Source organism: Poecilia reticulata, linkage group LG8, assembly GCF_000633615.1.
Source record: "Poecilia reticulata strain Guanapo linkage group LG8, Guppy_female_1.0+MT, whole genome shotgun sequence".
In the NCBI taxonomy this organism is placed as follows: Eukaryota; Metazoa; Chordata; class Actinopteri; order Cyprinodontiformes; family Poeciliidae; genus Poecilia; species Poecilia reticulata.
In genome coordinates, this window is record NC_024338.1 from 4,318,139 (window position 1) to 4,343,328 (window position 25,190).

Here is a 25,190-nt window from a genome sequence, read left to right on the forward strand (position 1 = left end):
CAATTCCCCCACAAGTTTATAAAAACATGGGCACAATATAAAGAATTTCTTGGACATTTTAGTGTAACTAATTATTTTAGGTTAAAACAAAACCTACTTTCATTTGACAGATTTCCTATTTGTAATCCTTCTTGTTTTCGTTCTACCTGTTCATGTTTCACTGGCCTCGCAGTTCTTGAACATCAACAGTTAAAATCTATCTTTTGGTCTGAATGTAGCAGTAAATAACAAAACATAGAATTTTGTTCACTAATACCCTGCTTCTTTAAACTTCACCTCCCAAAGTAACTCTTAGAAAGGTAAAGAGATTTGTCAAGTAGATTTAGCAATCTCACGTTCAATCATGACAAGGGGTGTTGATCCATGTACCAGCACAAATTTTAACTACTTGAGTCAAATTGGCACAAACACCCTTAAAATGAATCAAAAATATGAATCCAGAACGAACTGTACAGGACAAAAGATGTTTCAAATGGCTTTGTCAGTTAACTGCACTAACCAACACAATGCTGTCTGACTGAGAAAGCAAATTAAAATGACTATTGGGAAAGTCAACCCGAACAGTATTATTTCAGTCAACGGAATTGAAAAAAATCTGTGTTGTTGAACCAGTTAACAATAAAACATGTGCATTAGGTGCATTAGGCTGTGTCGATGATCAAGCCTGTACAGAGTAGAGCTGCAGTATGTAACTTTTATAAACTATATGTTTTTACATATTGTCAAAACTGTCACTATGTCGTGACAGTATTATATGAGACAAATAAGAAAAACTGGAGCTCTTCTGCCTCCTCCTTGTGGTCCTACAGCTATCTGCAGAAATGCACTGCTCAAGGTCAGAAATGACCAATCAGAGCCTGGGGGAGGGTCTTAGCGCTGTCAGTCAACCTCCTGTATGCTCTGCTCAAATGTGCTAAACACAGAGGAACAACTTACCATTACCAGGAAACCTTTTATCCGCCGTCCTCAGTGGAAATGCTAAGTAACTTTAGCATTCATGACAGGCTAGGCAATTAGCAAACACCTGGTGAAACTGCACATCAGCTGAGCTCTTTATAGGAGCGAGTTCTCAGTGCAACGCTGGTAAACATGGATAAAAGGGTAAACAGAGGAGAGATGTTGTGATAACTTACTGAATGCAGAGCTTCAGAAAGAGTAGCAGCTTCTTAAAGAGAGCAGTTTCAAGGCGTTAACTTACTAAGTCAAATTTCTTTTAAATCATGATACAGGATTTTATAACGCCTGAAGATAACATAGATACTGGATTGTGCTACACAATGTTACTAAGTGCCTGGAAAAAGATGAGTAACAAGAAGAAGTGAAATCCTGCTTAGAATCGTACAAAACAACCTGATTCCAGCTCTGCACTTTCTTTTCTGCCATTTGTTTTTGCTAACATGAAATTCTGAATGACTCCAGTAAGATTTTCTGTTTGTCAGCTAAAGTTTTATAATCATATTTAGTTTGATGTTCCCGTTGGACTTATTTTACACCGCAGTTCCAAACAAGGACTAAAATGTGAGGAATTTTGCCCTGTAGTGGAAAATGTGTGACAGATAATCCGCCCGCACAATCACTTCAGGCCTCAATGCCCCGCTTTGTTGGAATTTTTTTTTTTTTTTTCGGTGACTTTAGTTATGTAAGAGATTAAACGTGTGGGAGAAGGTGGAGATGTTTTGAGCGGGCAGTCTGTCTTAGTGGAATTAGAGGCTGGCTGCGCGCAGACAGGGAGCATCATGTGGCTGGAGGCTGAGGGCTGAGGAAGCTGCTGCCGACCCGCCGTCCGACTCAAACCACCGGGGCTCCATGTAATGATGCCCACCTTCTCGGTCATGTATAAAGGAGCTGTGATCATTAGCAGGTAAGAACCAGCGTGTTGCCGCTGAAAGCCTCCCGAGCTCCGCGGGGCGGCGGGTTTCACCGAGGAGCGCTCGGCTTTTCTGTCGGTGGAGGAGCGAGCGGCGCGGTCTCAGCCGGAGACCGGAGCTGATGGAAGTTGGGTTCTGGATGTGGGAGCAGTCTGGAAAAGTGGGAAAGATGCTTTTTGCTGCGGCCGTTTTAGTGAGAGAGTCCTCACGGTCTGCGCTGGCTGCCGGGGAACATGCTGGTTCACAGGTGTCTGTGTTCTGGTAACCATTAACTTTCTATGCTGAACCTGAAGCTGCGTGGATTTCCGGATTTCCTTCACGTGGAATAACAGCCGCTGTAAACTGTGATTGACTAGGAGTCACTCCAGCTCTGCTTCTTTTTCCAAATGTGAGGCTATTCTTCCAATTAGACTAAGTTCATTATCACTTACTGAAAATGTACATTTTTCTTATTTCCGTTTTAAAGCTACTAGCCAGATGTTCTTTAAAATCAATCAAGCTAATTTTAGTTTCCGTTTTTCACATTTAGGAAATTATATTGGCTAGATTTTCCTTTTTTGTTTTATGTTGTGTAATAAATTGTATTCACAAACTCGTAAATGCTTTCTATATGTCTCTGGTGACATCACATAAGGTACATTTATAGAAACTTTTTTGCCACACTTTCTGATACCACAGATTATCCGCCTGCAAATTCCTTAATTCTTGATTTTAATTACAACTTTTCCTAAGCTAGTGAAGTAACAAAAAGATGTGAAAAATAATTGTAACATTTTAGTCCCACCCTCTTAAATCTCTGAGCTGGTTCACCCGAACTCGACCTGTGCCACAGTCTGATTTGGATTTAATAGACTTTGGATTTAATAGCCATCACTTTCCTGCAATTCTGGTCAATCTTCCTTCAGTGCTTCATCTGGCCTTTCTCCCATTCAGTTGGATTTCTCTGGTAGATGTTTAAATGCGCCAGTCAGTGAACAGAAGGAGAACGATAACATACATTTTATGAGCTGCATATATTGAATTAACATTAACAGCCTTGGCACTTCTCTCTTGGCAGTGGGGAATGGTTGTTTGCAATGAGAAATTGTTGATTAGCTAATGTAGCTAATGTATACGGTTACCTTCATAACGTCAGACTGGCACATAACATGCATTAGCGACTGGATAAAATCATATCCAATTAATTTGACCTTCAATAGAGTCCACACCTCCAGGAAGCAATCACTTCTCAACAGCAGAGGGTCCAGAGCTCCTGGACGAAGCGAAGTGTAGAGCAAGGATCTGGTTAATCTCAACGAGGTCTGTCTCTCATTTGTACAAACAGCAGATATCCAAGACAACTAGCAATGTGAGGGTCGCTCACACCAAAACATTGTGTTCTTATCCTTCACAATGTGTACATATTGTGTTTTGGAGGTTTTAAGCATCATTCACTTCAAATATTGAATCATTAACTTAGTTTAGGACATTTTGTTTTCTGATGTAATTATATGAATGTAAATGTGTTTATGTCAATTGGTTTGTGTGGATTGTGTCCGGCGGGAACATCTACTGTTGTGATACACCGTCCAACAGTCTAACAGTTTTTATTAAAATGCTAATTCATAACATTTAGAACATATTAGCCAATATTTATTTGACCCAAGCAGGCCTTTACAAGATGAATATAGCACACTCTGATATCAGGAGGACCATATATTCGTAATATATTGTGCAGCCTTAGTGAACGTATTCTACCTCTGAACAAACCTAAATCCAATTGTTTTCCATCTATGTGTTGTCAGATGTGACATTTTTAACGTCTGAAGAACTCTGGACTGATTCAAGACTTTTGTGATGTTGAACTTGTGGCAGTGTTTGTCGCCAAAGAAGTGTTGGACTCACATTACGTAATGTAATCCTCCTACATCATGTAACTGGATGGAAAAGACAAATCCAGTTTTTAAACCCAGCCAAAACAGAAAGTTTAAAAAAGAATTAGGAGAAAATCTTGGCTCTTCCTTGTGTTTACAAATCTGTCGCCAAACCGTCCCGATTAAAACGGGTAAAAATAATCTTCTCAAATCCAGATCCAGAACTTCTCCTGGGGTTAAAGACGACATCTTTCTTCTCATGGCAACTTGTAAGATGAGTGAATTCGTCCACTGCCTTTTTTCGAACTGTTAGCTCCAGTAAACATGTTGTACTTAACAGCAATGTGCAAGTCTGAACACTTGTTCATAATGTCAAGAACGTTTTTTTTTTTCAGACAGAGGGATTTTCAGTGTTTGACTCTAATGTGGCTGGTTGTAATTGGCCTCTTTTTTTCATTCTAACGGTATTTATAAAACCAATAAGGATGAAAATAACGAGGGAATGAAAATGAATCCACCAAATAATTCAAGTCAATGAGTTCAGCTGTTTTTCAACTTTCACAAGTTTAACAAAGTGCTGGGATTCTTCAAGACATTGAGAGTTTGGGGCAAAGTATTTCAAAAATATTTCTCTTATAGTTAATGTGTGTGTTTGGGCATTTCTGATATTATATCTGTGATCCTGTATCAAATTAAAATAGGAAATTTAATAGTACCAACAATTTGCATTATCTCCACCAAACTGGTTTGTGCCTTACACAGAATCAAGCACACCCCATCCCTTTCAGTAGCAGCCAAATCTAAAAATGAACCCTTCTTATCTATGCTAACATGGTGAGCTGTCTTCATACAAAGAACTAGGCATTGTTTGTAATATAATTTGTTTAAATGTTAAGTTAAATCTAATTAACAACCTGGTGAAAGAAACTGGTGAAATGGCTAAAAACAGCTCTTGGTTATTCAGGGTGTTTAACGTTGATCTCATCTGTTTGTTGTTTATGAACCTCCTCATGTTGCACTGCTGATGAGATTCATATACAAGGAAAGAAATGTGACTGAGTTGAGTTTTTTCTGCGTCTCTTGAGGAAGCAAACCTTTTCACGTTTTGGCACAGGTTGAAGTGACTCGAGAGGAAGAACTTGACACTGTGCATCCTGAGCGAACAAGGTCTCGGTTAGGAAGAGCAAACACTTTGCAAGATTTTATAATGTTACTTTGTCATCAAAAACTTTTGCATCTAGAGGCAGCCGAACTAAAGAGGAGGTAGAAAGTGGGGTTGCTTTGAAGAGAGTTGCTTAATCAATCGTATATCTACAACTGAATAGTACCATCCTTTCATTTGTCACATTGAATCAAACCCAATCACATCGCATGGTTTACCTCAAAATAAGTGAGTCTGCCTGAATTATGATAGAGGGATGAATCCCCTGTAGTGTTATGATCCACAGATTCAAACCTGCTTTGCCCTGTGTGGAAAAGTGACCGTCCTCTGATCCTGATAACAGGTTGGGCCTCCATTACAGCAGCAGCTGAAGTAGAGGAATTTTGGTCAACTCACCAAACACATCGGAAGGTTCGTGAGCGAACTTTTTACTGACACATTACAGCATCTCAATGACATGCAGGTCAGGACTTTGACTAGGTCATTCCAAAGTCTTCATTTTGTTTTTCTTCAGCCAATCAGAGGTGGACTTGTTGGTGTACTTTGGACCATTTTCCTGCTGCAGAAGCCAAGTTGGTTTCAGTTTGAGAACCACCAACAGACGGCCGGACGGTCTCCTTCAGGATGTTTTGGTTGACAGCAGAATTCATGGCTCCGTTTGTCACAGCCAGTCTTCCAGGTCCTGAAGCAGCTTGTAACAAGGCGGACTTTAGCAGCTGGATTTACAGTGGAGATGAAAGTCGAGGCTGAGTCAGGTGGAAACAGCAATGGTTTACTCTTCACACACAGCATCAAGAACAAAACCACAGGTGCAATTACAGCCTTAAACAGCCCCAGCTGTGAAGGACCAAACCACCTTTAATTCATAGAGAATCTCTGATATACCAATTTCCGCCTACTTGAATAAATCACTAAAATCACTTTTACCAAATACAAACATCCAAATACATCCTGGGTGATGTTCTCTACCTTCCTGGTTCCTTTTGCTCAGCAGTGGCTTTCCCCTTTGAGCTCTGCCATGCGGGCCACCTGTGCCCAGTCTCTTTCTTATGATGGAGGTGTGACCTCTGACCTCAACTGAGGCACACAGTTCTCCAGTTGTTGTTGTGGGGTCTTGTGGTGACCTTTTGGATGAGTTGGGATCAACTTGGTCAGCTGTCCACTTCTAAAGCTTCACTACGGTTCCATGTTTTCTCCATTTATCTGATGTCTTGATTGAGACGGTGAACTCTCTAGTTCTGTATGTGTGTTTCATTTTATTCAGGTGTGATAAACAAGTCAAATTTTAACAAGGGGGCAATCACTTTTTCACACAGGACCATGTAGGTTTTGATTGTTTTCTCAATAATAAAAACCATTTAAAATGCATTTTGAGTTTACTTGTGTTGTCTCTGACTAATATTTTAAAGGAAATCAGTAAGAGGTCACACTGTTTCACACTCTGCATGCGCTGAAATGGATGGGACCGCTGGCAGTGTACCGAGACGAGCACAGACAACGAGTTTAACGAGTTGATCTAATTCTCTGTTCAGTTACTTTAAACAGCCATTCACCAAGAACTGCTGATCTGTCTGCAGGTATTCCTGTTTTTGCTTCGATGTGTTTCACTTTATTCACCTGTTCTCTGTTGTTCTTCCCCCCTCCTCCGTCTCTTCCAGGACTCTAATGGGTCCATATGGAGTCGACAGAGCTGTTCATTCCATGGAGTTCACAGACTGTGAAAATGGCCTAGGTAAGTTACCTTTTTTTTTTCTGTCTTCAGCAACAAGAAACACATTGCTGTAGCTCTATATCTGTATCCTCTTCTGCTCTGGCTCTTTAGCGTCAGAGTTCTCAAAATAAACCTGCAGCATCACTCAGTGCTTTCCTTCCTCTGTGTGGTTTATGATGGGCTGCATCTCAGCCTGTCACAGACTTCAGTCTGCTCTGGCTTCAGACAGGAGGAGGACGACGCGTCTTTCCAGTCAAACCAACAATACGTATATGTACATTTTCACACAAAGTCCAGAATATAGATCATCCTGGTTAAAACTCTTTTCTCTTTATGTCGGGACTGTTTCCGTCAGCGTCAGCAGTTTGCTGATGCTGCATCCAAATGAATCCTGAAATAAGAAAACAAATCCTACTTTTAAAGAGATTTTCTGTGCAGGGAAGCACCTCTGCTGTTATTGGTGTGTTTGTCTGTTTGGGGGGGGGAAGTGGGTCATGTGGCAAAGCCCTAACCCACTTAACTCAGATGGGTTAAGAATGCAGGAGCCGCTCTTCTTTTTATCCTCACTTTACTTTCTCATCCTCATGTTTGTGCCTTCATATGGACAACAAATCACAGTCATAAGTGCAGAAAAACGCAGTGGCAAAGGTTTGCAGTAGAGATTTGTTGAAATGTCACGCTTCAGTGGGTTTGTACTTAGACTTGTAAGTGTGGTTACATTAGAACCGTTAGTGGGAGATGTGGAAATACTGGAAACTAGGATTCACATAACAACATCATGTGTTGGCATCGTCTTACTCCTGATGAGTAATAACTACATTATTTAGATGTTTACAGCGCTGTTAGTTTGTCGTGTTGTAGTCAGAACATAATTAAAGATGCACCAGTATATGTATTTGTAGAGAATAAACTGGACTTTGTTGAAACTGCACAAGTTTAACTTGTTTTTATTACACATGTAACAATCGAGTTGGTAGTTTTATGAGCTGCGGTTTTTTTTCTAAAGCTTGATGAACAGAAAGACCAATTTTAACCAGTTTGGACGTGACTCCTACCTTTATCATGACATTTTGTGGTACTATTGTGGTAACAATAAGAACTATTTATTAAATCTTTTTTAGGTAAATGTGTGGCTGACACAGCAAACACAAATACTGCTGTTGAAAAACATGCCCCTGTGCAGGACACCAGTCACATAAAGAAGGGTGATTTGTACCAGTTAACGGCACACAGAAGTAACTGCATTTTATCATGCTTTTAAATGTATTGATATTTGTCGATACTCTCATTGAACAAACACCGGAGAAAATAGTCAAACTAACAATTCCAGCAAAATAGGCAGCTTTGTTTTTTTTGGTGAGTGTTAAACATCATGAATCGAGAGTTATTGTGACAACGATGAATCAAAACTTATCATGATAAGAAATTTATCACAATAACAGATAACTGATGCGATAAATGCCCACCCCTAAACACCATACAGACAACAGTTAGCATGTTGTTAGCGCTTATCCATGCTACCTAGCCTGAGCATTCACATCAGGCTCTGACGTGGGGAACTAGCTGTTGCGTAGCAGAGAGCAAAGTGGGCTGTGGGAAGTGCAGCACACACGAATGATTGACAGCGCTAACACCCTACCCCTGGCTCTGATTGGTTGTTTGTGATGGAGCGGTGTGTTTCCGTCACAGGATCACAGGGAGAAGGAAGAGGAGCTTGATTTTCTCACAGATTATCTGTCCCGTGTTATACTGCCAGTGACAGCTTTAACAAACATGTGAAAAACATAATGTTTACAAACATTACATTCAGCAAATTTTAAAGAATTATTGGGTTTAGCACTGAATATTAGCACTCAGTGCTGCCTAAATGAATAGTCTCTGAGTGTGTTGGACTGCAATACATCTGGAGTCGACAACCCATGCAGAAGGTAGATTCTAACTCTAACTCTGATTCCTCCTGAAGGCTGCCAGCTTTTCCAAATCCAGCAGGTTAAAATATAGTCAGAAGCTCAAAAGAATAAAGCAGAGCAACCTTCCTGTTATCTGCTCAGTCTTCCAGCTGTCTGCTGAAACCGGTGCTGCCTCCTCGCTGCCTGATTGAACCGTAGACATGTGGCAGGAGACTCAGCCGCCTTCTAATTTATGTCTCACATCTAGGAGTTTTCCTCTGACTTTTTTCAAGTACCTTACTGATATTACAAGTAGCTGAGTTTGAGCATTTTGAGTGTGAGCATTTTCAGGAATCCGCTGCATCACCAGCTGCATCTGCATTTTAACTTCAGAAATTGATTTTATCATCTGGACGAGATATGAGGAAGTAGTAATTTTATTGTCTCACGCCGGTTTTGGCTTTTTTTTTTTCTTTTTACAGCAATTTAATATTTTAAAAGGAAAGTCTAAAAGCATCTGTCAAACTTGAGTGCAACATATTTGTACACCCAGTGAGCAGCGGGGAACATTTGTGCTCGAGCAATGAAGTCGTGTAACAGGAAATCCAGTATCTGATTCAGAAAACATGGAGTTAAACTGTAGCAACAGAAAAACAAGCTCTCGATGAAACTCACCCAGGTTCAATAGATGCAAGTTGTTCTTTACAAGCTCTCAGAGTGATGAAATGTTTTGTCCTTGGGTAACAAACATTCCCTTCATCCCTTTTTTTAGCATTTGGAAGACGTGAACGTAGAGGAGAAGGGAGGCGCTGCTTCACATGCAGAATGATGTTTTTCTTATCTTATGATAGGCGAGTGCAGGGTGGGAGTCAGAGTGGGGGGAGGCTGTTTTCCTCTGAGAGGAGAACAAAAGGAGGGAGGACAGCGACATGGAAGTGCATCGCCCCCATTTTTTAACATTTTTTTTCTAACAGGCAGTAATTAACTGGTGCCCCTTCGCTCCAGACCCAATTAGTGTTGCCACTCTGTCACTGTGGCGACAGAACAGCAGCAGCCTGGAGCTGCAGAAGTTTAATGTATCGCATTTGCTGGAAGTATGGCGATGGGAAATGTAAGTAGAAGAGTTTAGAGTGGGAGATGCAGACGCTTAAAGCCTGCGCTGATCAGGGAGCAGAGATACTCTGGCTCCAGCTGATCCCACACTATCACTTCATTTCCTACGTCTTTGTTCTCTTGTATCACATAGTTATCTGCATGTTGAACTGTCGGGCCTGTTTCATCTTACATTACATAAAATGAAAAGTTATTTGTAGCAGTCCCCCAGCCCCCAGCTCTTGATCAACATTTAGCGCAGCCTCGACGGGTGGTTTTCAGTTTTTTTTTAGTTTTCTCTTTAATTCGTATCACCATGATCACAATGAAACCTAAAACATATACAAACATTAACAAGCCAGAAGACTAGCTAGGCCATCTACCAGTTGCCCCACTGTGTTTCTGTGTTTAAAAAAAGACTAAAAATTTAGAAATTTGAGAACTAAAACATCAACAACAAAGAAAATATAGCCGTGTATTCCTCCTGAGTGCGTCGCTCTGCGTTGTGTTAGACGTTGGACTTGGTGGAAGAATAGCTAATTGAACCCTCAGGTTGAACAACAAGACAAAAGTCCAACAAAGACAGGCTTACACAGGCTGCCTTTGTACTTAACTTACACATGGAAAATCACGTGTTCTTTACCATCAGCTCACAAGGTCAGTCAGTTCCAGGAACAAAGCGGAGAAGACTTCCTTAGCAGTGTTGCCTTCAGAAGTCGTAAGACTTTGTCCTTCAACGAGCTGAGTAGAGGGAGGGAAAAAGATAGAGATTTTTAGAGCAGAGATTTTTAAATTCTTTTTCCAAAATACCAGAAAACAAAACCTGACCCTTCACTCGTCCCTCACTCTTAGCCCTGAACCCACATTTGTGTTTAAAAAAAGCGATAAAAGATAAAAGATTCGGAAACATTTGTAAATCCCCTGACAAAAAAAAAAAGACTTGTATTTCTGATTAAAATATGTTGTTGCAAGTACACAAAGAGGGAATACAATGTAAGGTATTCAGATCTATTTTGTAGTATATAAGTGAATAAAGTTTTTGTTAGGATCCTGTGTTGTTTTGAAGTTTATTATTCTGTTTAGTCTTTGTCTTTAATTTGATCAGTCTTATTTCTGTTTTACTGTAGTTCAGTCTTTCTTTGTGATTCTAATTTATTATGTTTACTTCTTGTCTCCGGTGATTTCTTGTTACTCTAGTTTTATATTTCTTAGTTATTCTTCAGTGTTAGATTTATTTTTCTTAGTTATTCTTTAGTGTTTGACTTATTTTCTGGTTCCCTGTGTTCCCTCCCTCGCCCCCATGTGTCAATTTCTCTCTCTCTTCCCTCTCACCTGTAATCAGTCCAGGTTAATTGATCCACATTCACTCTCCCAGTACTTATACATATTTTCTCCTTACACTCCTGGTTGGTTCCACCTGTTAAATCCCGTTATATCCTGTTGCTTCCCCATCAGAAGGCTGCCATCCTTTTTCCTTGGATTTATGATTGTTGTTCTGCTCTGGCTCCCCTGGTTCCCATGGTGATTTTTGTAGTTTTTTTTTTTTTGGCTCAGATTTTTTATTAAATCTTCAACACATCTCAGCCTGCTGCATTTAGGTCCACCAACCAAACACATCATGACAACACATCATGACTGCTTTGGGATATTTAACTCATCAATCTACTCGGAGTACATATGAAGACTAGTATACCAACTAAAGTCTGGGACTTTGTGTTTTCTGTGATACTGTTGTAGTATTTTTTGTTAGTATATTGAAGATAATAGATATTGAAAAGCATTCAAATATATAATTTTTTCATACCATTTTTCTTCTTCCTTAATCAATTTGATTAAGCAGATTGTATTGTTAGGATGCACCGATTGCCGTTTTCTTTCCGATTGCTGATTATCAATCCTTAAAAAACCTGCCCTGCTGTTTCTGATTTTAGCTGATAACAATTTTTTTTGTCTGAAATGTTGCTAAATATAGCAAAAATGTCGCTGACTTGGTAACAGTGAGATTAACTGCAAACCTGCAGACATGACCCGGTGGGTTGGTCTGTCAGTCAAATGTCTAACAGCAGAGCTAAAGAGGACAGTAGCTGATTTATAGCATTTTTGCTGAGGTAGATAATATCAGTGGATCAGATCGGCTTCACACTGGCCAATCACCAAACTCCCAAAATTAAAGAAATAGGTGCAGATAAATCGCTGCACCCCTAATCTTAATGCAAATATCTGGGGGTGGAAGCTGTTCGACTGGGAATCAAAATCGCAACTTTTTAAAAAGTTTTCTTGTTTGGTTCCCTTTCAAACTGTTCTGTGTTAAACAAACCAAACCCTTTGATAAACCCGTTTATTGTGGTGGGACTGCACCAAGAACCACTGAAGGAAATTATAGAAAAACGTTGGTTATGTTTTGTAACCCCAGATTCTATGAGTACAGGCGCAGCCCTATACGAAATAGAACCTCAAGGATTTGGAAAGAAAATGTCAATGTTGAAGGAAAACTATTAGCAGTGTCCAGTAATGTTGATCAACTCATGTAGAGTACAACATGACTTTTGTTTGAATTGTAGATGAAAGTGCTCTGGTCAGAGGAGACCAAAAATGACGAGAAAACTTCTCTGTTGGGTGGAGAATAAAACTGAATATCATCCTGGAAACAGCAGGATGAAACATATCGGCAGCGTTATTCTTTAGATTTACTTTTATTGAGGTAATGGTAAGATGAGCAGAGTTCACAGGAAGATAGATCAAAATCACAAAAAAAGAAAACCTGCTGGAAGTTTCAAAAAGAACAGACGTTCACCTTCTTACAGGATAATGACTGTAAGCTCACAGCCAGAGCCACAACGGACGGTTTAGAGCAGAAGGTTTTCAGTTGTTTCACGTTCTGAAATCACCGCCGGCTTGAGGTTGCTGCTCTGTGTTGTCAGAAAGTTTTCTATCCAACACAGACAGCATCTGCCAGCCAGAAAATTCCCTGACTCTGCATGGTGACAAGTGTCGTTTGTCCAGTTTACCTTCTCAGCCATGCTACAAAAACTGTCTGTGTGATTTTTTTTTATTTATTTTTTTGTTCTCATCTAAGCACAGGCACATCTCTTAAGCTATGCAACAGCATGGGGCTACGCTCCGGTGATGGAAGAGGAATAATGACCTCACAGCTGACTCATGTGACTTTCCCATTGTTTCCTGTCAGCAGGATACCTTAAAACTGTGACAGCTGCTGACCAGTGACCTTCCGTTTCTTCCCTGGAGCTCACAATATTGCAAATCCCATCTGTACACAGTTATTCATCGTTTCATTCATTATTCATTTATGCACCCGTATTAACATTGCTCATATTTGGAGTTACCAGTCAGATATTGCGGCGCAGCCAAACAGCAGCCCCTGGCTGTGTTAAATGGAGAGAAATGAATCCTATTGAGTTCTTAGTTACGTAACTAAGGAGCTGCTCGCCTTAATGTTTGAATTTGCGTTACATTTAGCCTGTCTGCATCAGCTTGCAAAAAAAAAAAAAAGAAGCTAAAGCCGGAGGAGCTTTTCTTAGAGGAGATTTTTCTACTTCTCTGCCCAGGAATCAAAGTGATTGGCGGAGTGAAGGAGCTAACGGGAGAGGAGTTTGGAGTCTACGTCAAGCGGATTTTACCTGGTGGCCTTGCTGCAGCTGATGGTGAGTGGAGTCACTGCAGCCTGAAGCGCTCTCAGTGGTGATGCAAGGTGACTCCTTATTAGAACTGATGAATATGAATTTGAAGTTAAGGAGAGGACACTTTGCAGAGTAAGAAAAAGTCAGTGGTACAATTGCAGATGCATTGGTTAAAACGAACATTTACATTCATTTCATGTGTGAAGACGTTGACAAGCTGAGCAACAACATGTGAACAATAGAGATTGTGCTAAACTTTTAACAAATGCGACTTGATGAAAACAAACTTCCTGTCAGGCTGAAGTCCATCTTTTGGACAGTCCTCATCCAGTCACTATGGCAACCACTGAGCACCCAGATGAACTCTCACCTGTAACATCACATTTATCAGATTATTAGAACACTATTCAGTTTTCTTACTTCTTGAGTTTCTTTGTATGTTTTTGGTTTCTTGACTACTTCCACACACTTCAACATATTTCAACAATTCGTATATCAAAAAATTCAGTTTCTTCTCAAGCTTGAATATTTTTGGTGATTTCAGCTATTATAGTTTTTGAAATATTGAACTTTTTTTTGTCTCATTGAAATGCATGAAAGACCCTTCCTCCATTGGGCTCCATGTAAAATATTTTCAGCGACTCTCGGTTCAAAGGGTCATTTTCAAATCTCCTAAATGGCAGCATGGAGAGGCATGAGCCCAATCAGATCTTTAGGTCAATGAGTCGTGGCTCTCACAGGTCAAGAATTTTTTGGATACCAGTTACCGCTTTTAAATGATAGGAGTCTGTTCAAGATGACGCATGCCATGTTAGTCCGTGGAACTCTGCTCATTTCCCTCAAACATTCTCATGTCTATTTCACATAGAACAACAATATTTCCCATCTCAAACCCTAACGCTATCCCACATCCATAAAAAATATCCTATAATAAATGTTTTATGCTTTTCTAGATTTGATTTGTAGGGTTCCTTCACCTGTTTTAATGTGGCTCATTATGGAGCCTGGAAAAACTGTAAACTGGACAGATGAATGGATTGTTTAAGGAAAATAATTTGACTTTCTGAATAGATTAGTACTGGTAATAGTCATGTTGATATGCTGGGTAAAATTCGAAGGCATCAATGAACATCATTTAAACTGAGTAACAATAAATACCTTTCTGTAGCTTCTTTGCATAGGAAATGGGAACATCTCAAAAGCTAAACCATTTATTTAGCTTTTTAAAGCGGTGCCATTTAAAATGAACCGCTTCTCATTACCCCATAAATCAAAACAATTGATTGTTTTGTTTTTTTTTCCGTGGAATGTTTCCTCTTTTTATGTCCATGTTGTGAATAAGAAAAAGCACGAGTAAAGGGAACGTAGACGCAGCGGTCAGAGTTGTCAGGATGAATACCTCCGGAGTGATGGAACCGGTACTTTTGGAGATTCTCTTGTGAGTGCAACATGAATAAAACACAACACAGCATTGTCACGACCTACTTTCTCTGCAATAAATGATAGATACCAGGCCCAGATTTGCAAGTGAAACTGTAGTACCATGTCATGTTTTTGTGAGAACTACCTCATACATATACAATACAATGAAGGTGCTATTTGAGAATAAAGACAAACATCAGTCCCTCTCAAGGTTTTTCCACATAATGATTATTTCATTAATATTTGAGGTTATAATCCAACACCTGTGTATCTGCAGCCCCTGATGTTTGCTTGTTGGTTGTGTTAGATGGCATGTTGTCGTTATGTTTCTCTTTACAGTTCAAAAAGTTTTCTAGTGTTATGACTCATATAATGTATAGAATCATCTGTATGGAACAGAGTTTAGATATCATGCAACAATGACTTCAGATTTAAATTTGTTAGTTTATGCGTGACATTATTTATTTTTTTAATCGATTTAAAATATTTAAAACTCTGCTGGACAGAGCAGCATAGTTTTATTTCTGAAATATAGCCTATGTTTCATTTATAAAACCATTGTTTCATTATATTCCACTTAATCTGGGATTGGGTTGTGGGGGCAGCAGCCTCCTCTGTCTGAGACTCGACTGTCAGGCAGACCCTCCTCAGGCAGATGCCCAGGAGGGGTACATCACGGTCGGACCGTGGGGGGTTGTCCGCTCAGACCGTCAGTTCCCGAAATGACACACAAAAATAAACCTCATAAAATCGCACACAGGGTTAGTGCGACTCTGTTGGACTGCGCTCAGAGTAAAAACCTCAAATGACCCCATCCCTTAAGACCGCAGTGGGGTTAAAAACAAAAAATAAATCCCTTGTGTTGAATTGATCGTCCACCTGATTAACCCAGTATTAACATCAATGTTGGACTGTCTACCGTTTACAGGAAACCTGTTGCCGGGAGACCAGATCCTGGAAGTAAACGGGGACAGTCTAGTTGGAGTCACAAGTGAAAGGTAAGGTTTTTACACTCCCTGCTGGCTGTAAACTCCTGATACTGAAACAGTGATATTATTCAAACATTGACTTCATGTTTTCATGTCTGCCTCTCAGAGCTGTGGACATCCTGAGAACAGCATCTGCCACAAATCACATGCGCCTTCTTATAGCCAGAGATGAAGAAGCAAAGTAAGCAAACCAAAATGTGTCACTGTTGAGTTAGTCGCCTGCAGGTTTGAACTGAACCCGAATCCATTCCTTGTTTTATTTGTGGCATGAAACCAGGTCAGATTAAATAAAAATATTTAGTAATAATGCACATTTATCACTAAACGGGTTTGGTTTGGGCAAATGTTTTTCACATTAGAATGATAGGACTTTGAAGCTGTTTATCAATGTTCACAAACTAGCTTAGAGCTAATTGTCAATAAACCTGTAAAATTAAACTGTAGACCATCTATCATATTGTTGATCAGCTATCATGGTAAATTTCTTGTCACGATAAAACTTTTGATTTATTGTTGTCATGATAATTTCCCTGCGACAGACTGGCGACATGTCCAGGGTGACCCCGTCTCTCGCCCGGAACATTAGCTGGAGATGGGCACAAGCAGCCCTCCCGACCCCATTAAGGGACATGGGTGTTAAGAAAATGGATGGATAGATGGATGATAATTTCCAATTAATGTTCAAAACCCTCTAAAGTGTCTGTATTGTTGGGATTTTCAGCTTTATGATTTTCTCCACTGTTTGTTCAATGAGATTTGCAGCAAACACCTGCTGGAACTGCGCATCATTAAATGAGCTGCTCCCCAGTGCATCGGTAAAAAAACCCGTTGTTAAATGGTCAATGGAGGAACGATGTTGCGATGAATTCCTGAAGGCGGAGTTTCTTAAAGGAACAGAGGCCCAATTTTAAGGCATTAAATTACGAAGTCAAATTTTTGTTAAGTCATATTTGACTTTTTTATAAAAACTGAAGGTAAAATAATTATGTGCTATAAAATAGCACTATCAATCTGGAAAACACAGAATTTTGCCGTTTTAGATCAGTACAAACAACAATGCAAAAAAATAATAAAAAATACGGATTTCAGCAAAAAATCTGAATTAAACATCAAGATGTCGCCCCTTTTGTCTGAATGAAACTGTGTCTGACAATTTCTGCAGCTTTCTCCCTGCTGTTAGCCACTGCCTGCTAGCTAGAGGGTAAACATACAGAAGCACCTGAACCACATTTATAATGCAGGCGTAGCATTAGCGAGTAAGGAGGAGGGTAGTATTAGTGCAGAACCGGCTTTCTAATCTGACTGCAACCAGTTTGGGTAAAAACAAGGTCAGCCCCAGCTGTCAGCATCACAGGCGTCGCCCTTCCTTCAAATCCACCGCACGCAATCTGATCCAGAACTGTGTGCTGAAAATGCTGTGCTGGAGATCCACGTTTTCTACAAAAGCCGTTACCAGCCTTGGTATTTGCTGCTTGTATATCTTTAATGGAGAAGGGTGGGATATGGTTAGAAAGGAGCCATGTCAGCAGAGACCCAGAGGAAATATGGAGTGTAGATGCAGAGAGCTAAAAATCAGATGGTGGCTCCCAAAAATAGTTAATTTCCCCCTCAGTGCAGTGAGGCAGCCTTATACTCCTACTTTGTCCCGCATACAGAAGAGTAACAGGGGGGAGGGCTTGACCTGAGGCAGTACTCCTGACGAGATGAGCCTCGTGTGTTAATCTGTGCTCTGTGCTTTAACTATCCTGCCATGCAGAGGCAGGAGAGACAGTCAGGAGGTGGGATTATGGCTGTTTTACTAGACGTACCTCTGTCCACTTTTCCCCCTTAGAATCCGTTTGCTCTACACTGGACCTCTTCCAACTTTGCGGGACCGTTACTCTGGTGGGATACGCAGAATGCAGAAGACTATCAGGGGAAACAAAAGGATCAGACACTGTGAGGAAGATCAGGACAATCAGCTTAGAGGAAAAGAAGCACAAATAGATGTCTGGGTTTAAATGACAATAGGTTTAGTGAGGAGACGCAGGTACAGGAACGGAACTGAAGGATTTCTCCCACACTTCAAGTTTTTGAGAAACTATTGCATGATGATGTGTTTTCTGAGAGCTGAGTGTACATGAGCGTCTGCATCGTCTTCAGAGTTCTAGCATTTTACAGCCGTCCTGCACATGAACATCACTCTGGGTTTTGACCATGTCCTCCATCTGACTGAAAGTTCTGCCCTTCTCTGAAGGTCAAGGTATTATTAGTCTTGCATGGCAGATGAGCTAACCCCTACCCTGCCACGGTTACAAACACTAAATATCATTGAAGCTCAGATCCCAAATAATCCTGTCATAATGCTAAGAAGGACAAATGATTCTTTAGGTTATTGAGCCGCAATTCTTGCAGTTAATTCACTGATCATTCATCAATGTGGAGGAAACATACTTACCATATCATTTCTACTTCCTAATACTGGCCCTGCTCCAATTCAGTGTTTTATTTTAAACCATTAGCTTGAACTGTTTGGATTAACTAGCAAATGTAAATTTTATTTCTTGTTTGGTGGGAGGTATGGCACATTGTGACTGAACTTGTGGTTTGTTGAAGAAAGTTCTGAACATGCCTGAATTACTTAAGCCTGGGATATAAAAGCTGCGTTTCTATTACGAAACTGTCAGTATTTGAAAAAAACAAAAAAAACAATACAATTTCACAATTCTGTTTCCATTAAATAAGAAACAAAATTAAAAGCATACCTGAGTACGTTTGTTCACATGATAAGTAATTAAAAACCTACTTCCTGTCATCTTCTGCTTTATGGTTTGCATCAGTGGCAACATCCCATTGTTCATCGTGTGTGTGATGCGAATAAAGGTTTCCGTTGAAGTTTTGTGAAGTAAACCAATTTTGAGACAGCCAATAAAACCTCATTCTCATTCTATCACTAAATCTTTTAATCAATTTTTTATTTTTGTCGAAATTGGTGTTATTAAGGAATTTTCTTTCAAAATGTCAAATTGCTCAATTGTACGGTCAATAGAAATGTAGCTACTGTCATTTTCCTGAGCCGGATTGGAATGGATCAATCCAGGATGAACTGATCGCATTATGGCAAGACTGACTTTATCTCTTATCCTGGATTTGTGAATTGTGCTCCTGTGAAACCGCCCTCTGATCTAATATTCAAACAATAATAAACCAAGAAGGTAAACGCAGAGAGGATGAAGACAAGATATAAGTAAATAAAACACATGAAACTAAAATTCCATACACTAATGGATCGCTGTACCATGAACCGCAAGCACATGGGTGTCCAGCTCCAGTCCTTTTAAGGGTCGGTGTCCTGACACTTTTTGACCAACTATCAACTCTGCATATAAAGCTGTGCAGAGGTTCTGTTTATGAACCATCATTTGATTAGTTCTTTCTGTTGAGCCGCAGAAACAACTAACACATTGTTGATGTTGGCTCTGGAGGACTGGCTTTGGACACCACTGTCCTGCCAAATACCTTATCCTGAAAGAAATTCCCTCATTGTTCTTGTAGCTGTCTTACATTCTTTTCCCTCCAATGTTCTTGACTTTATTCTTTTCCTTTAATTATTTCTCAAGGAGAGAATTTGCTGAGCTGCTGGAGAAATACGGATCCAACAGTAGTACCGGATCAACCCGCAACTCTCCCATTCAGCAAGGTAGGCCGATCACTATACGGCCCTCTGCATCTTCAGCAAACACACACAAAAGTGAGAAACCAAGACGTATAAGTTCATTATATATATCTTCTACCACTCTCTTAAAGAGTCTTCTACATTTGGTAAATGAGTAAAGGTCCCCACATGTGCTTCATTCAGCAGAGCTCTGTTCGTACTCAATGCCAGACCCGTGTTCGCCAAGATCAGTTTTTACAACTGCGAGCGTGTCCTCTGTGTCTCACGGTAAAAAGTATTGCAGAAAACGGTGCTCACATCAGACTGTTTTGGATGCAACATCTAGCTGTTAATGCTGAGAATGAGCGAATCAGTCTCAAGGAAGTGTAATGTGTCAGTCTCTCGACAACCAGCTGTCTCATCAAACTTGCTAGCATCCTTTCGGACTGTGCAAAATGAAGGAGTTAGTCACAAGAAATGTAAGCAATCGGTATGTTGGACTGTGACATCTTAACCATCAGTGTGGATTTGTTTTCTGTTTGTGTGAGTGGCTAATTGAATACACACAGTACTCCTGAGTAGGTGGGAGCCTTAAGCCTAAGGCTGGGTGCAGTTAGTTGAACTTAAAATACAGCATAGAAAGAATTTATGTGAAAATGTGAAAGAATTTAGTCAGCTGGTAAAGATTAAACTAAACAATTTTGCCATAGTGAGCATCTGTCTCCAGGTTTAAACAAAAAGCTTGAATCTGGAAACATTGTGTACCTGAATGGTTCTGGGAGAGTTTGGCACAGTGTTGATCTGGAGTGAAGCTCAAAGTATCTAGAGCCTGTTGGAGATATTACAGCTTGCACAGGCTGTTGGACCAACTGGAAACAGTGACATTCTACGTAGCTATACAAAAATCTGTTTTTTGTTCAAACCTCTGTGAAAGTCCTGCATGTACAACCTCCACAGAAACATGTCTTTGACTGAAAGTGCATGAAAGAAAAGTCAACTCTGAAGGATGCTTTGGTTGGTCAGCATGTTGGGTATTATTCTGTGCTTAGCATCAATCAGGCCTAAGAAATCAGAGACAGGGTGGTACACTCACGCGGAGGGGAACTGTAATGATCTGTGGCTGTGGCAAAATGATAAGAGTTTATGGTTCAAGTATCTTGGAAGATCCATTCCTTGCAAAACTCATTAATATACAACTCCTGCCTGAAGTACCTGTTGTTGTTCCTCTTGGTGTGAAACACACTCATTTGTTCTTTTTGTAAAGGAGGTCGCCTCTTGGACAGCACATCGTCCGGTTCCTCATCTCGATCTCAGAGCCCGTTGTTGCTGAGCCCTGCAAACTCTCAGAACATGTACAATGGTGGGCCCATGATGCGCTCCCTCAGGTGAGACTGATTCTTTTTCTCCATTTCTGGACCAACATCAATCCAAACTACATACTGCTGGCAGTGCTGAGTTCATATGGATGTTCAGATTTAATGTTTTTTTTTTTTTTTCTCGTTTGGCTGCTGTTGGTAGAACAGACCTCTTATTTTGATATAAGCCTCTTAATATAGATTTTTCTGACTATATATATAGTTTTGATTATATTTTCTAATTTTTATGTGTGAAATTGTATGAATGTTTATAGATTTTGCTATATCTGGTATATTTACAACAACACTGCAGTAATATGCAGTTTAGGTTCCTGCAAAAGTTCATTTCAGAACTTTGCAAAAATCAAAACATTTTTAATGAGTGAGATAGCATGATCCATCCAAAGAAATGGAGAATGGAGGTGGAAGGAAACTGCATGATTAGTATCTCTGTGTCAAGAATAGCCAAATCTAAAGTCAGACCGGATTGGGAGAGGACTGAGGAGGCTTTGGCAGTGAATGCTCTGTGATACTGATGAAATATAGATCTACTGTATTTAAGGTGAAGATCAGGGATGAGAGCTATGTAAGCATCAAGTTTGATTCTATGATGAGGACAGATGGAACAAGTCACGTCTCTGAAAAGTGCTGAGCGCTGCCACAAAATGCCTGATTGAAAGGTATTTAGAAAGACGAGGCTCAGACGATTTGAGAATGGCAGAAAAGTTGTCAGTTGATGTGATACGTTGATAGACTTCAGGGGAAGGTAAAACAATAGACAGAATGTTAACATACTGCCTCTGAAGGATTTCTGAGCACAGCCTCGGTGAAACGTTTGAGTGCATGGCCATGTAAGCTATACCTGATTAGGGAAGGGAGGAAGAAGCTATGGAAAAGCTTGTGAGGAGACTAGAATTATGAAAAAGAGAGGGATGAGTCATGAATGGCTACGTCTTACCTAGAGATGTACCCATTCACTCTTGCTAATGCCAGAGTAGGCATTAGCCAGTGAGGTGGCTGGGAGCAGGCTGGGAGCAGAGAGGTGTGGAAGTGAGAGGGGGTATCGGCGTGGCAGTTACGCACTCTTACAGTGGAACTGAGACAGTGGTTAGAGAGCTCTGGAGAGTGTCCATGGAGGTGACAAGGGTAGAGGAGAGGGGATGAACATGGGTGGAAGGAAGGAAGGAAGACCGTTGACATGTAGAGGGGACAGCAGCCCTGAAGGTGGAGGTCAGAGCTACGGCAGAAGATGTGGGAGGATGGCTTTGAGCTGGAGGTGATGAAGGCCTCGGTGAGGCAGGAGCAGGAGTCTGGGTGGAGGAGGGACAGGCCCTGAGGAGATTAGAAGGGGGAGCGGAGGATTCACAGGTCCATTTACCACTGATGATAGCTGGAGGAAGCGGAGATGATGGAGAAGGAGACGGTGAGAAATTCACCTCACCATACGGCAGGAGAGCAGCGAGTGAGGCAACATGTGATGATCCAAGGCTGGATCTCTGAGCTATTCCTTGGATCTGAGGAGGATCCCCTCTCTTTGACCCTCATTCCTAGAGAGGGGAATGAGGGTCTGAGTGTGCAGGACCAGGATCCTCGAAGAAATGGATTGGACATGGCTGGGTTTTCTGACTCGAAGTCTGACATTTTTTAAATGCATACAAACTTGCTTGAAGCTTGGTTGGTGAGCAGATCAAGTCTTATAAATGAATGTTTGATCTGTGATTGGCTTTCACAAGACGTGGTCTGATGCCGATAGGCAGCAATAGAAGCACATGACACAGTGACTGGAGGATGCAGCATGAGCATTCAGGTGAGCATGAAGAGATGTTTCCAGTTTGAATTGATGCCCAGGCTTCACATGGTGGACATGATTCCTGGTTTTCTAAATTTCACACTCATTTAGGAGCAAATGGGATCATTAAGTTTGTTTTACTCCAGGTGCCATAAAAGTTTGCAATTTATGTAACTCAAAGCATTTTTCATTGCTGTAAAGTGTTGTAATGTGTCTTATGTTCCCAGTCATCCAGGTGAAGGAGTGATCCAGCTCATTACTGTGGCCCGGTCCAGCAGTTTAGGGATTACGATCGGAGGAGGCTCCAACAGGCCCGACGGCCCCGCTGTGTTCATCCAGGAAGTGCTGTCTGGAGGAGACTGTCACAGGGTGAGACATGGAAATGACTGCCGCAAATACATCAACACTAATCTACATATAAAATAAAAATAAATAAATAAATAAAAAAAATTATATTTTCTTGTGATTTCAGAAAGTGAAACTTATATTGATTCATTACAAAAAGAGTGAAATATTCAATGTTTTCTGCTAATGGCCATCTCTGCCTTATGGCTTCAGACAATATGTCATCATACATGTTTAGCAGCACATACACAACTCTAAAACTCCAAAGACTGTTTTAAAATCATTTATAGCATCGCTTATATTTATTGTGATGAATTTCTTTTTATAATAAGGATTTTGATTTATTGCTGTCATGATAAATACCAATTAAAAATATGTGAAAATATTACTATTTTCTTGTTAAATGAGAGCCTTAATAAATATCAAAACATTTGAAAATATGATAAAATCCAATTACTGTGTGCCGCTTAGTGACACAAATCACACTCCCATATGTGACCAGTGTCCTTAAAGAAGACAAACTTGTGTTTGTGGAGCTATGATTGTCTTGCCATGCAGTCACAGCTACAGAGTTACCAAAAAGAAATGTCATAAATAGTACTACAAAATATTGTGATAAAAATTTAAGTCCATATCACTCACCCCTATGCAGGGGTGAAAGTAAGGGTGTACGGCAGGGTACTGCGTACCCCTAAAAGATTTAGCGGGGATACGCAGTACCTGTAAGAGAGGGGAGCGGCTGTCCTCTGTAAAAAATCAACGGGTTCACTGTGCAGCTGTGAGTTCATCCACTAATTAGCCATGACTGATTAGTTTTTCAAGAACGATCTAAAACAGACTTAATCAGTTAATGATTACATTTTTTTTTCATTTTATATTGATTCTAAACGGTTCGTGCTTTACTAGATCAGCGGTGCAACACGTCGATCGCGGAAGGTTTTGAGTCTCAGCATTAGGTGACAAACTGAACGCCGCCAGGACGATGAGACCAGCACGTCCTCTGGCTCCTTATCAAAATGTTTGTAACTTTATTAAAGAACAAGAAAAAAAAAATCTACAAAACATGTTCAAATTAATGACCCAACAACAATAATAATCTTATTGTTTCAACAAGGTGTTGCGCAATTCTGTGCATTTCGGTTCCATTACCAAAATAACTAGCAGAGCAGGAGTTTAAAATTAACTAATCAATCACCGCTGTGTTCAGGGAGGCTTATTAATAATCGCAAAATAAATATCAAGCCTGAAAACCTAATATTGTAATACACTGAATGTTTTTAACATAATCTCTTGTCGGCTTGTGGAGTGCAGGAGGTTTCCATGGCAACGGGTGTGCTTAAATGACAAAGAGACGGAGAGTAAAAAAGTGCGAGTGGTTTAGAGTTGATCACCTGTTCGGGTTGTTTTACTTTTGTCTTGGTGCATCACAGCCGCTGTAGTTTCTTAACGTTCAATAAACGACAAACTTGGACTAATTATCTCGTTAGTCTGTTAGGGTTAGGTACATCATTCACGACAAACATCAAACACGGTAAACAAGTTTCATTAAGTATTTAACAAACGAATGGCTTCTACCACAATAATTGTGTGAATACTGTAGTTTGGTGTTGTCGGGCTCAGAGTCTGAGAGGCTTTTCCTCTATCAAACTTTTTTTTTGCCTTTTATTTAGTGGAAATATTGATGTTGGTGAGATTTTCTCCAAAATAATAACCTTTTTCAATCTTTATAGCTCCACTGTTGAAAATGAGAAGCTAACATTCACAAATGACAGTGAAATAAAATCCAGTCCAACATCTGGTTTGAGGTTGTTGTGACTTTTTTTTACACTGAAAATGTCAGTATATTTTGCATGATAAGTGACTGATTGACAATTATATGCTAAGCATAATTTACATGATGATTATTATTAATTGAATTTAACATGATAGTATATAATTACAAAGGTGAAGTGAAATATATTTAAGTGTGAGACATGATTTATTTGAATAGAGGAAGTTTTTTATTTTGAAGAATGCTTAACAGGATCTGGTTCTGTTTTGTCACTATCTTGCTTTTGTTGACATTTGGGTTGCTAGGTTACGAACAGCTGTTGCCGTTATCAGCTGTCGCCGTTTTCCTCTTCAATAAAAACTGAACAGAAAGGTTCAGTAAAAGACATACGAGCCTCCGTCTTGTTTGAAGAAACCTTCACTCCGTAACAGAGGTGATTCCTCTGGAACCTTTTGGAGGAAAATTATCCCAACTTCAGAAGATGAGCTTTAACCTAACAGAGCTCTATGGTTCCTCCTATCAGTATGAGATTCAGGGTGAGGAGGCACCATGTTAGGAAGAGAAGTGGAAGCTGCAGGATCTTCAGAACAAACAGGTCATGATGCTGGGCTACTGATGATCCCTCTGTCTGGATCTGGACACATGATCAATAGAACCAGTTTAAAAGCTAAA

General features: G+C 40.2%; 1 protein-coding gene across 3 annotated transcripts in view; it reads left to right on the forward strand.

The window, feature by feature from the left end:
- The window catches only part of LOC103468281 (syntaxin-binding protein 4), a 65,116-nt gene that overhangs the window by 19,488 nt on the left and 20,438 nt on the right, over window positions 1-25,190 (forward strand). For 2 of the 3 annotated variants that reach the window (XM_008415239.2, XM_008415241.2), the window contains exons 2-8: window positions 6,542-6,615; window positions 13,142-13,237; window positions 15,564-15,633; window positions 15,731-15,805; window positions 19,224-19,303; window positions 20,523-20,643; window positions 22,630-22,771. In XM_008415239.2, coding sequence (XP_008413461.1) covers window positions 6,542-6,615; window positions 13,142-13,237; window positions 15,564-15,633; window positions 15,731-15,805; window positions 19,224-19,303; window positions 20,523-20,643; window positions 22,630-22,771 — 658 coding nt within the window. Of the gene's footprint in view, window positions 1-1,667; window positions 1,862-6,541; window positions 6,616-13,141; window positions 13,238-15,563; window positions 15,634-15,730; window positions 15,806-19,223; window positions 19,304-20,522; window positions 20,644-22,629; window positions 22,772-25,190 lie in introns of those variants that run through there. The other variant, XM_008415240.2, reaches the window with a different exon arrangement.